This window comes from Pteropus vampyrus, unplaced genomic scaffold, assembly GCF_000151845.1.
Source record: "Pteropus vampyrus isolate Shadow unplaced genomic scaffold, Pvam_2.0 Scaffold152, whole genome shotgun sequence".
In the NCBI taxonomy this organism is placed as follows: Eukaryota; Metazoa; Chordata; class Mammalia; order Chiroptera; family Pteropodidae; genus Pteropus; species Pteropus vampyrus.
The window spans coordinates 3,032,011-3,045,821 of NW_011888933.1; the positions used below are offsets into that span (position 1 = coordinate 3,032,011).

The 13,811-nt window shown below is 43.9% G+C and overlaps 1 protein-coding gene across 3 annotated transcripts in view; it reads right to left on the reverse strand.

The window, feature by feature from the left end:
• Nucleotides 1-8,861: 8,861 nt before the first annotated feature.
• The window catches only part of NRP2 (neuropilin 2), a 94,880-nt gene continuing 89,930 nt past the window's right edge, over nt 8,862-13,811 (reverse strand). For 2 of the 3 annotated variants that reach the window (XM_011369681.2, XM_011369680.2), the window contains exon 16: nt 8,862-10,440. In XM_011369681.2, coding sequence (XP_011367983.1) covers nt 10,160-10,440 — 281 coding nt within the window. In that variant the 3' untranslated portion in view covers nt 8,862-10,159. Of the gene's footprint in view, nt 10,441-11,499; nt 11,733-13,811 lie in introns of those variants that run through there. The other variant, XM_011369682.2, reaches the window with a different exon arrangement.

Sequence of the window (13,811 nt, forward strand, 5' to 3'; positions counted from 1 at the left end):
ACCGGCAATCCAGGAACTGACAGAGGGTAAATCGTGCACAGAGTTTTAAGCCTCCACTTTAACGGAGGCAGAGCTGATAAAAACCTCATGGCAAGCCAACGTTAATATGTCCACTTAACCCACCAAACTGCAACCAGCCTTTAAAACGAGGCTCGAAGAGACTCTTTCACAGAGGAAATTGTTCCTTTTCATGGGTACCATGAATGGGTACCAGGTGTCACCGCTTTCATTTTAAAGAGGAAGAAATTGAGGAAGGAAGGGAGAAAAATGCAATAAGTCACTGAACAAATCAGCAGTAGAACCGAGAGTAAGCCACATGTTTAACACCTCGTTTGGGGCTGTGATCTGTGTGGGATAAGCTCTTGGTCACTTCAAGCCCTTGTTGAATTTGATTCCAAGTTCCTGAATGCCAGTTAAATTACTACACTGTTTGGATGGGAGTAGCCTTCAGAACGTTCTCTGAGCCATTTTGTTTTGATCCCAGCAGGAGATACAACACTGGGACCAAAATAAATGAGAAATTATGGAGGACTAGGAGATATTTCTTGGCCCTTCAAAGTGTTTAATTTAGTTCACCATTTAGTATTGGCTAAAGGTTCCCCCTCCCCACTACAGTCAATTTTCCTAATTCAGTTTGCCCAGCCCCAGTTGCTATAAGAAGCCAAAAGTTCAAATGTTGCTCTAAACTTTGGCAAAGCTCTTCCACAGAAAGCTAGTCTACTCGAGAGCCATTCAATCCTTGCTGGGTTTGGCTTGAGTTTAAAAACACCACCAGAAGTTCCTTTATCATGGGTTTTCATCTCCTGGGCTATAGCCAAATGTATGCAAAGTCAGGGTAAAAATTATTTTTTTTGAGTTTTCAAATGGGTTCAGGCTAAAAAGGAAAAGGGAGCTTGGTTTGAGATAACGGAAGAGTCTGAACTCGAATTTAGCCATTATTTTCTATTATTTTTAGTTAAATAACTAGGAGGAAAACACTAAAAAGAATTGGCAATACCAATTGCAAACGAGAAGGCAGTGAAATGACCTAGTCATACTTTCAAGTGTGGAGATGGTTGAGCAGCTGGGGACAGGACAGCTCCACTGAGTCCCAACAATGCGTGAAACTAAGAAAAACACAGCCATAGAAATGTTTAGCTAGAAAGACAGGCTTACAATTGTTCAGGCTGGGAAAACCCAAGAACGTAGATGGAAGACAATTCTGGAATCTCTTCCTGACTTTAAGTCTTTGAAAAATAAGAGCTATTCTCCATCACTGTAAGCAGATATGTCAACAAGGCAGAGACTCTTCACACTTTTGTTGGCTACCTTTTCTTAGGTCATGAAGGTGGGAAAAACAGAGGAAATTTCAGGGAAAAACGAGTGTCTGCCCAGTCTTTGTCCTGAGATGTTAGGGAAAAAAATCTACCTTCACATTTCAGGATGTTCCCCCAGCGGGTTTTTCTCCTCAATAGTCAAGAAATGCGCATATTTGAAACACCACGCAGCTGGAGCTGTTTGGAACCTGGGTCAAGTGTAAGGATGAAGGCAAAGAAACGAAACCGCATCCCCTTCCAATGAGAAAAAGGATGTCTTTTTAAAGATTGTCCCTCATATTTTATAGGTGTTTGGAAACAACTCTCTATACCCATGGGCTGGCTATACTTAGAAGCTGGGAGGCTCTTCCGAACACAAGAATGAATGACTCTCTGATAAGATTTTAGGGGTTCCAAAAAGGTACCTCTGTCTACCTATTCAAGAAGTGATTCCCCCCAGAAGCCTGCTGGTGACCAACGTAACCGTGTATAGTTATGTAATTATGACGTAATAGAACGATGCTTCTGGCTGTAGATTTGGTCCCCTGTCAGAATGCAACTAGTTGGAGAAAATGACCAACTGAGCTTTCATGTGAAGGACTCTGACCCCTACTTTTCTGGGAGGAGGCTTTGGTGGCAGGAGGGCAGAGGAGTGGAGACAGGTCCTCCTCGGGGAAAGAGGAGGGGACAGTGGCCCTCCAGGAGTTGCAGAGCAGGCAGTGATGATGGTGCTGTGGGCCCCGGGATTCCCATGATCAGTATTATTGAGATCACACTCTTGGTCTGAGGCTGGCCGAGGCCAATGAGGTCACCCCAGGGCTCCTTTGACACTCTCTGTCAGCTCCCCTCTAGGTCCTAATGATTATCTTCCCACCTCAGGACCAGCTGTCAGAACTGCCCTAGAGAAGCGGTGGGGAACCCCACACTAGTCCCTGAGGACTGATGCTCCTTTTCCCAGTCCCTTGTGGCAGTAGGGAAACACAAAGGGACAAAACAGTTCTTTAACAGCTGTACTAAAATGAAGCCTCAATAACCAGCAGGCCAGCTGAGAATAGGACTTTGGTCAAGGCCACCTCCAGCTCAAAGCTTTCTCTGCATTCCCATCATTACTGGAGCTGGCTGCTCGCTAACAAGTTACAGAGAACTCCAGTCCAGGCAGCCTGTTAATGAGGCCGGCTGCCTGAGAAAGAAACTGCTACGGTCGAAGGCCAAGACATGCTACACTGTCATCCCAGTTCTGGATCAGAGCCTTTGCTTTTCAGTGTTAGTTAATGGCATTAAAAGGGTTCAATTTTGCATAATTATGCACAGAAGACAAAACAAGGCACGTGTGTGTGTGTGTGTGTGTGTGTGTGTATGTGTGTGTGTGTGTTGACATGTCTCTAGTTCACCCACATCTCAAGCTTATGTTGCCTTTTTTTCCTGAGCCATCAGAGTCATCTACCGAAGCCCTCTGCCCCAGAGTTAACAGTTCTAGATTTGGGGCAGGTCAGAGAAAGGCCAGAAAGCCGTACAGCTGTAGAAACTATCCATTATGCTCATAAAGTCACATTATCATGAACCTTTTGTCTTAGCACATGGTAGAAACCAGGGTAGTGCTCTTGGAAAAAATGGTGTTTTGAACTAATGGGTCCGTTGTTTTCTCTTCCATTTGCCATTCCTCATTGGAGCCATTTAGAGCTAGTAGCTTTGCCTGTACACATAAACCTTTCACTAGACAACGACCTTGTCACCTGGTGCCTTTCCTCAGGTCATATTAGCCCTGAACCTCCTCAGAAGGAACCTGGACAATACCTTCAGCCTGGAAAGCCTGCTCCTTTCAGGGTTGGTGTGGGGGCCTTAGTCACAAGACTCCAAGAATTGGAGAATCTCGGTTAGCATGTAGGCCTACTCGTGGCTGTTGGAATATTTTAGTCTGTGGCACAATACTGTGCACTGACCTTAAAGAATGTTTTTTTACATGAATTTTTTAGTAGGAAACATAAATAAATAACAGCAAGGCACAGCACACTCTTTGAAGCAACCAAGTGGAACTCATTAATCATGGAGAACAGGGCTCTGCCAGCTGAACCCAGGGACAGAATTAACTCCTGGGCTACAGCTGCCACAGTTCCGGTGAGCTGCCACTTACAGCTAGGCCCACATTCTCCACATATTGGCAGTTAAAAAAAAGTCCCTGAGATTAAAATACCCTTTAGTTAAAACTGTCCAAAGTCTTCTTTCGCAAGCACTCTGACCACTTTAGAAAAAAAAGAGATAGTCACAGAGATTATGTGTCTTGTGCAAATGGGGCAGGGGATATCAACCAGGATGTCACTATTTTGTTACCCTCTCAAAAAGGGACAAGTTCTTTTAAAAGGAAAACTTCAGCCACTTGAAGCATCTATTAAAATGAAAACAGGCACACCACTGGACCCAGAAATTCTATCGGAAAGAAACATATGCATAAAGAGGCAACTTCAAGGATATTCATTACAGTAGTGTTTATAATAATAATAAAAAAGAATAAAACTAGACAGGACCTAAATAACCACCAGTAGGAGAGAAGTTAATAAACTATGGTACATCAATACAGTATATAATGCTACACAATAGCTAAAAAGGATGAAGTAAACCTGTCGGTGTGTACTGAAGCATCCTCAAGACTATCCAATGAAAAGATGCAAGTTGTCTGACAAAGAAAGCAAACACTATGATACCATCTACAGAGAACAAAACCAAACCCCAACCAAACCAAACCACGGAATTGGACACAAACACGTACATTCGTAAAGGCATAAAACGACGGCTGGAAGCCTATACCCCCAACCACCTCTCGTGGTTACTCTCTCTGGGCAAGAGAGTGGGACTGGTTAATAATGAAATGGTCTTTTACTTTTTCTGTATTAGTTTCACTTTTTCAAGATGTAGTTGTGTATAACTTGTAGGTTATAAAAGAAAATGACGAGGAATCAGACAGTTACTATTCTAAAAATTTCCCCAACGCCCTCCTCCATGAACCTCTCTTGTCGTAAGACTCCGAGAAAAGGTGTTTCCCCACCTGACACCCAATCCTGTCTCCAGCACATCTGTTGCTGACTCTTCAAATGGCCATTCCCTATTTCTTGGTCCAGTGCCCATGGGACTTTAGATTTTTGGGGGGCTCTTGAAGGTCAGTGACCACAAAGCCCAAGAATTACCCAGAAGAGAGGAGAATGATTTTAGACATCCTGCCCACCAACTGGGCTTGGGGCTAGAAGGGCTTCTGCTGATTTTCCTGAAGCACCTAGACTCTCCATCATGCCTGATCATGCCGTAAGGGGTTTTACGCTTGGCAATTCCCCAAATCTCATATATCTTCAGGGCTTATGTCTGGGGCCAAACGGAAACTCCTCCACATAAGTTAGTATGAATTTCCTCTGGCTGAGGCCTGTGGCCTGAATGATGCCTTCTGAGGGTTCAGGCTTCTGATTATATCGAACCTCTACACATACCCCGGTGCCAGGCTTCATTAAATCCTATACTCTTCCTAGCGTTTCACTTATTTATATAAGGTGATTCTTTCCCTGATGATTGCGAGACCATCCCCCCTCCTTTTTCTCTAGTTGGATTTATTTTGTGTGGTTTTTTTTTTTTTTTTTTTTTTTTTGGGCCATCACTGAAGGGGATGAAAGGCAAACTACAGCTGTGAGAGCCCCAGCAACGTGCACAATTAAAGAGCGTAAACCAAGCTGCACTGACAGATCTGCAGTTTGGCTCAGATGTGTAGCCCATAACGCAGACAAATCAAAACTTAAAAATAGAGCTCTTTTCATCAAAGATTACAGAAAGGCCACAATGTTTGTGCAAAACAACTGTAGAGTCAGTAAAGAGGGGCGAGGAAAACAAACACCATGCCACAGCAGAATCTCTGGGCCTTGGTTTTCTGGGCTAGGAGGACAGGGTCTTGTTTCAACAGTGAGAACGCACATTTAAACCATCATAAAGGGCCAGGTAGGATCCAAAACACACCACACTGGGCCTTGACATCTGGTATTTATGATGCATGGAAACACAATTTCTGTAACATTTATGCTCGAGCTCGGTCTGAAATACCACGCTGATAAGTGCTGTGTTTGATGCCTAAGATTAGAATCCTAATGGTCTGCCTTATGGGGAAGAGAGAGTACCTCTGGAATAAGCTTTGGGACTAGAACCAAGGCAGGAAGAGCAGTGATGAAATTCTTAAAAGTGGTTCCAAAAACAGTAAAGGCTAACGAAACAGAAGCGCTGGCTAATTTAATTTAGTCTGGCAAATTTGGTCCCAGGCCACCTCAGGAAAATGTTGACCGAGTCTAGGTCTTTGCCTGAAAGAAATACTTTTGAGATACTTTCATTTCATCCCTTACTAATGGGAACAAATGGCTTTTAGGAAAGCCAAACGTTATTTAGACGAAATGGGTAATTTTGCTTGTCATTAGAGGAATGAACAAAGCTCTAATCATGGACATTCTACTGTATTTTCCTGCAGAGGACAAATAGTGACATCTATACTGAACGATATGTACTAAAAGAGCTTCCTGTAAGATCCGAAAACCAGAAGCCTGTTTCCTTTTAGCGCAAGTTGGATAGGTTTCATGGCTGTAAAAGCATTCTTTCCTGGATCTAGGTTTAAAGAAGGGGAAAAAAAGCAGTACTCTGGCAGAAATAGGATCTTCTGGACATGCCCCTCTCCTTAAGACCTTCTTGGACTCCTGAGTGTTTCCTGTGTTGATGAAATGCTCCTAATACACCCCCTGAATAAGGGATGGTAGAAAATCCTTCTACGACCTCTTTTTGACCACATTCTAGAAACACTGAACAGCTGGAGGTTGTAGTTCCTAGATTTTTTTTCTCCTAATCCCCCTCTGATAGAAATATTTTATATAACTAATCGCTAACTATCCAAAGAGGAGAACCGAAGAAAAATATTTGTCATTAAGATCTGGCTTATTGAGTAAGTCTCCCCAAGCCTCTCTCCTCAATGAGTTGAAGGAATGTTTCTTTTATAAACTTTTCTACCCTGATTGTTCCAGTTTCACAATGATCATATAATAATTTGCTCCAAAATGAAGTCTGAAATATTTTCGAGCCTTGAACATGCAACAAGTTCTCATTTTGTCTGGGGAAGTGCTCATAAACTGGAGATGGAGGTTCCCCCGGAAGTAATAATTTGGTAGGCGAAAGGTAAGACATCGCCACTTCTCTTCCCAAGGAAGTAATCTGTCTCCGTAGAGCTGAGTACATGATTCAGCCTCAAAGGTCCCATTTCCTTAGAGGACCCTTTGAAAGTAAAGTCCAATCTCCAGGGGTTTGCCATCAAGAGAAATTTTGTGGAAATCACGTTGAGCAATTTAGCACTTAGCAACTTTTGCAAAATCCCACACCAATCATAAAAGTTGGCTCCGCTGCACAAATTGGATAAAACTCCTAACAAGCAGTAATAAATATTAAAAAAAAAAAAAAAAAAAAAGCTGGCATTCAGCCTCAAGGAGAAAAACCCACCTACCTCCCACAGAAATGCCCTGCAGCTCAGAACGCAACGTGTAAAATTCGAAAACATCAGTTTGTTCAAAGCCTACATTTCAACTTTGTTCTCACAGGCAAAGGGGGAAAAAAAACCCAGATGTTTGTATAAAAATATCATCATTTTATTACATTCCACACAATACATTTTCAAATAGTTTCCAATGTTCACAAGTTATTTGACACACAGGCAACTGAGCAATGCAAGAGTTGTCACAGTTATAGGGAGAGGAAATAAGAATAGGAAGTTAAAATTTTAAATTTTTCTTGTCTTGTTGTTCTTTGGTCATTTTTGATTATTTAGGTGTTTGCTTGCCTGCTAGTTCCATTTTCAAGACAGAGTCTTTCTAAAGATGGAGTATTAACCTCAGAAATGTTACTGGATTTCCAATCCTATTCTGGCTTTAATCCCAAAAATGTGGGATAAGACAAAAGACAATTTTGTTTTTAGCCTCCTGTTTTGTCAGTGGCAATGCTGTGATCTTTTTTTTTCTTTTTTCCCCCCCTTTTCTGCCTTTATCAGCTATTAGGGGATAGCAATTGCTAGCATAATACCAAGGAAAAGATTTTTCACCCTAGCGATAAGGGATTCCCTCCTGCGTCTATTCACGTGAAACCTCTACTAAGGCAAAAACTTTACCACCCGGAGCTAGACCTTCAATTCATTCATTCATTTGTTTATATTTTATTAGTTGCTATCACCTCTTTGTCTTCTGAGAAGCAACTCTAAACACATGCATGCATGCATTCACCTGTCCAGTATATTTTTCTTAGAAGAGAATGACCCTTCCCTCCATTAAATAAAGAATTTTTCTTTTTAAAGCTGCAAGGCATGATTTCATAGCAGAGCTGCCCTTTCAGCATAGTACCTAGATAATACTATGAAAGTTGCTGGGGCTGAGAGGAGAGAGAGCAAGAGAGAGAGAGAGAGAGAGAGAGAGAGAGAGAGAGAGAGAGAGAGAGAAAGTGTGACATCCCCAGCTGAAGTGCCTCATGGGATTCATGAAGATTTGAGCAGTCTCATATTCTCAACTATGGCAAGTACATAAAGATAATGCCACATGGGGCATCAGATAAAGATACAGCAAATTCACAAAGTTGTTGTCATCTTCTTTTGAAGAAGGGAAATCCTCAAGGGTATATGGTAACTCAGACAGTTGCTATACTGGCTGGATTTTCCAGGTGTAATTTCCTGACACCACACCTCCATGGGGCACCTACAAGGATGTCAGTCATTTTGAGGGAATGCCTGGCCCCAAATGCACAACTGTATGTGGACACCTGAGATAAAAAGCCCTTAGTGACTGGCACAGAAATCATCATGTGGTATCATGGGCTCCCGCCCCTCCTCCCTCTCCCTGCTTCTTTTCCCATCTTCAGCTGGGGTAGGACACTTCTTGAAATCTCAAGGTAGCTCGTACGCTAGCCTTTCATCTTTTTTCTTTTCTTGGCAGGGCTGCCGTGGTTGAGACAGAGTAGTTCTTTGAAATAGAATAAGAGTGGGAGAGCACCATTCTTTCAGGAGGATGAAACAAACCAGATGTGAAAGTATGTGTGCTGGAGAGACCAACCGAATGCTAAAAGTCTCTCCCAAGCAGCCAAAAAAAAAAAAAAAAAAAAAAAAAAAAAAAATCAATCATTAGTATTTTGTTCTCTGAAGGTACCTTGAGGCTTTCAGCCTAGGCAACCATCTTTGGAGAGAATCTTATACTTCCCCAGTGGATTTCTAGAAGGAAGGTGCGAAATAAACACCTCCAAGGCTGAGCCCCAGCATACTGAGAATCTCATGAAAACATGCATTTTCTATCAATGAAATTGACTTCATTATTGAATCTATCTTTTGTACAATATCTTTAGGCCATTTATCTCCAACATCCCTTTCCTTGTGTTGCTTAGACAGGACAAATGGGCAGCAACGGGTTTATCTTCATTATACCTTCTCCTGACGATGCAGCCACATCTGGAAATGCCATGCCAGCCTATGAGGGTGTATTTGCCAGATGCTACAAATGCTTTAAGGGGTAGCACATTGGTACATTTAAAAAAAAAAAAAGATGACTCTTTATTCTCTCATAATATTCAAATAAGTCAGGTGGACAGCCTTACAATTTAGTGGCTAAAGATTCAGGCACACATTAACACCATGAAAGAAAAGCAAATGATCCCTTTTCCCCCATATTTTACAAATGCTATTACAATGACCGATATACCGAAGAATACGGGTAGCTTTCTTACTCAGCTCCATCCCAAATTGGGCACAATGATTCCCCTCGGGTGAGGAGACTTTTAAAAGACGTTTCAGTCCTTCCATCTCCTCTACCTCCTCCTGCTCTCAACTTAAACAAGCTACTGCTCTTCCTACATCAGTCTCAGTTTCGTTATTCTCTATGACTTATTCCAAGATTGGATTGAACTGATAATAGCTAAACATTCATTATGAGCTTCTCTTTTATAAGGCAACATGAGACAGATTTGCTTCAGGGTTGGAAGTAGAGAAGGTTCCAGTTGCACCCAATGGCTGTTGTCTTGTTACTTTAAAGACGCCAGGAGACCTGACAAGGGGTCATGTCTGAGTGCTTTGGGGGAACCTTTCTCTTGGGTCAGGTGGGTGGGGAATGGGGATAGGGATGGGAAGGGCCACATTTCATTTCATGTGGCCTCTAGTTTTTTAGGTACCTGGAGATGACAATGGTAGCCAACAGAAACCCAGCCAGAGCTAGATAAGGCAACAAAAAGCTTCAATCTCTTCTCCAAGTAAACAAAACTAGAACAGTATATTATTTTCTTGTAAAATGTACCCCCGGAGAAGTAACACAAGAGTTAAAGGGGCCTTCTCTGAACACACCCGCACACTCCCCGCCCCCCCACAATGAACCAGGCTCCCTCTCTCACACTCACGCACACAGAGAGCTCTTCACACGCACAAATGTATACTATGTACAAACACACAGATCCAGGTTTCCCCTCAAGTCTCCTGGCAGACTGCCCACCGAGAGGAGGTATGGGATAAGGCAAGGGGAAGAGTCAGGGAACCAGTCTCTGGAAGAAAACCAGCTGAGCCTTGAGTTGTGAAGTGCTTAGGGGTGTATCTCTTCTCATAGTCCAAGATGCAGCATTAGAGTTGGGGTTGGTTGGTTTGGAATCAACAAAAGAGAGGAAACAAACAAAAAAAAGAACCCAAGGAGAATGGTCGGGATGGATGAGAGCGCACAGGGTTTGTGCCCCAAGAGAGACATGTCTGAGTTCACACAGAAACTAGGCGAGGAGAAAAAAGTGCAAAATCGAGGCAACGTGTTTGCAGTCTTTCTCGTTTGTTTTGGGTGCTGTCCTTGCTTCGGCCCTCAGCAGTGCGAGCTGCGGTCTTGCTCTAGCTTAATGGTTAGGGTGGGTTCCACCGCCAGAGGGGCCCCGTTGGTGTAGTGGGAGGTTTTGTAGGTGATGGAGTGATCTGTCTTCTTGGCCGCATAGCGGAACCGGTGGTAGTGGAGCACCAGGGCCAGCGCGACGGAGACCAGCACCAGCACGGCGCCCCCGGCGGCCATAACGTAATACCAGTAGGCTGGGATGGGCTGCACGGGCACCGTGTCCACTGTGGGCTCGGTCCCTGGTAGGAGGGTGCCCCCTGGTGGAGAGACACAGAAGAGTGTTGCTAGGCTGAGCATGCAGGGTAATCAAAAAATTAATTAAAAAAAAAGGCGGGGCGGGGGGGAACACATACATGCTTTGGAGTGGATAGGGAAGGAGACAGGGGAATTAGATGGTACTCAGCATTTAGTTTGTGCCAAGCACTTTTAAATGATTGATCACAACATTATGAGGTAGGTACTATCAGACCCATTTTATAGATGAAATAGAGGCTCAGAGAGGTTAAAAGAACAGTGATTATACAGCAAGTAAGTAGTAAGTATGGGAGTCAGCCGAGTTGTATGATTAAAGCTCTTTTCTTCTGCTCAACCACAATTATCCTGTAATACATAGCAGTGTTATAATTCTCACACACGCACACACACACACAGGAGTACCCACAAGTAAATGATGTTGAAATGACTTCTGATTCCCTGAATGAGTGGAAATTCAGTATTTCGTCTGGCTGGCCAGAATTCTCAAACAGTGTATTAATTAGGCTGGCTAAACTTGAAGGTGAATTCCACTCTGGCTTGCCAAGGCTTCCATGCCCATTGAACTCAGCCTGGTCTTGTCTAAGCAGGTCAATTCACTGTCAAGCAATGACTAAAGAATCTTCGTTTTTTTTTCCTTTAATTGGATGGAGGATCTTAAAATCTGATTGGAAGGATGTTATGACAAAAGAATGTGGGCACGAAATCATAGTGGGCGTGTGGGAGCGAGAGTGGGTGAAAGCGAAGGAGGGAGATGGCTCTTACTCACCAGCAAGACAGGAGGGAAGAGAAGCTAGCGGAGGATTTAGAAGGCAACCACATTCACTGGCTGGCCTCTGGTTGCCATGGAAATGCTCGAGTCAATTTAAGCCCAGGGTAACTCTGGGGAAAGACTGGCTAGAGTCCCACTTGATGCAAAACAGTGCTACAACTTGATTCTCCCAAAGATTTACATCAGATGAGAATCTGGCCCCAAATGGGACGAGGAGCTTTGGAGCTTGCCAACACCAGACATGATCTTTACTTCTGAAAAATGATACATGCTTAACCTATGAAAAATTCCTCCCTAGCTGCTTACATCAAGTGCCAGTGGCCACAAGGATGTATCTTCTCCACCCATGAGCTACCCCAGTGGGGAGCCATGGCCACACTGCTGCCTTCCTCATGCACCGCTGGTCCTACTCTGTGGGTGTGTCTCTGCTCAAGATGCAGACCGGGCTTGTTTACATTCTCAGGCTTCCCCCATGAGACTTGGAGCTCCTCAAGCAGATGAATTCACTCTCATCTTGGTTTCCACCTTAGGGTATGCACAAAGAAGGTGCTCCATAAATGCTTGTGATCAAAGACTGAACTGAGGAAAAGACTTCTAGTTCTGAGCCAGCGTTTGCCCACTCCTCCAGCCTGAACACCAGAACGCCTCTCTTTGATTTGGGTAATAGCTGAGGGGTAGGTCAGACTTTCTGACGTCTTCTCAGAAGTGGTAGAAAAACGAGAGCATTTTTCTTGAAAAATCTCTTAGAGCCTGCCCACCCTCCCAGATCTTAATCACTACTTCCTCTAGTTTTAAGGATCCGCTATGCTAAGGTGCAGGGTTCCTTGATGCTCCTCGGGCCACCAGAAGTGCCACAGTGTAGGAGGAGCTTTCATGATGACGTGTCACACAGTATACACCCTGGCAGCCACATGCACAACCCCTGGGATGGAAAGGACCTCAGAATCCCACGACCCCCACCATGCCCCTGTCTACATTGCCATCTTCATCACCACCTACTCTATTTTCTTTATTCCGAAACCATTTCTCTCTTTTAATAATTTGATTACTGAAAGCGCTCCTCTCTCTCCTCCCCCCGGCCCCAGTCTCTCTCCATATTAAAAGTTATGCATAGAAACAGAGAAAGGAAAAGCAAAGTGCTGAAAACCGCTCCCTGAAATGGCCAGAGTCGCAGTGAACTAGTGTTAACTCATTATTCAGGTCACCGAGAGTATCTGCTGCCTGGCAACCATCCTGCTGTTGGATTTTCACGTGGGCTCAGAAGAATGCACGAGAAGCAGCAAAGTGTGCAGGGATGACCCAAAGTTGCTCAGTGCCACCCACCCTCCCCAAAGGCTGTCCTCAGATTTGCCTCTGATTTTGATTTGGCTCCACAGTGAGGGCTGCCTACTAACGAAGCTGCAGCTCACCCGTGAGAGGAAAAGAAGGTGATAAATTCGCAGAGATTAACTCCCCATCTGAAGCACCTGACCAGACCCCAAAGGCAGGAACACAAATTTTTGTCAAGTGAAAAACGGTCACAACTGTCCACATTCCCTCGATCACCACCTAGTCTCAATTCAAAAGTTTGCTTTCTTTCAGCCAAAACGCTGGTTTTCAACATTAAATACACCATCCAGGGTTCAAAGTGGTGGGGCTGAGTGAGGGAGGATGTAGCCTTGATGCTACTCCTCATGTTTCTTATGATAGAGTCAAAGTTGGGGCACAGTGGGGTGGATCTAGCTGGAAGAAGGCGAAATCACAAGATGTGGATGACCTATTTGGAATCAGAAATAAACCCCTGGCCTCAGAGTTCTGCTTCACTTCGAGAGACAAACTCCTCTTTAGGGATAAGGCCCTCTTCCCCTTTCCTAGCAATGATCAACATGTAGAAAATTCTAGTGGCAAAAGCCATTGGGAGACATTATATTGGCTCCTTCAACGTTTTCCTTGGACATCTGTTTGGAGAAATGAGAAAACATACTACATGAGTTGGTGCTTTTAAAGTTAAGGGAGTGGGAAAAGAGAGGATACACCTAATAACCCTTCCCTTGTCTCCCACAGGCAACTATTGGTGACCTGTAGTTGGGGGCCAGTTTCTCAGATTGTTCTCCAGCTAAAGAGACTCAACTCCCACAGGCAGGTCAGTTCCTGGCTTGGAACCTGGCTTCTGTGGCAGCTTTCAAGGGCTGCATGCTAATGAGGCTGTGGTTTGCCAGAAGAGAGAGGTAATACATCAGTAGGGGTTAAATCCCTTTTAAAAGCACCTTCCCAGACAATAGCAGCTATCCAGCGAATATTGAATGGATGAATGGATGGATAGAGGCATGTATTCTGGAGCAACATTCATATTCTCTGGCAAAAATTCCCTTTGATTGCTCCAACTTCTACCACCTACATCTCTCTCCCCCAGCACCACCCATCCCAGTTGGAAAATCAACTCCTGAATTATTTTTCATTACTTTCTCCCCACCTCTGGCTCAATTCTCCACACACTTTTCTCCTTGTGTGAGATGATGAGAAACAGATATTTAAAGAGCCAATAACAAGTGTATTTGCAAGGATGAACAGGCTTTCATCTGTAAAGGTTCTGAGCCCTCTGGAGAAGGAGCGATGTGAATGCAA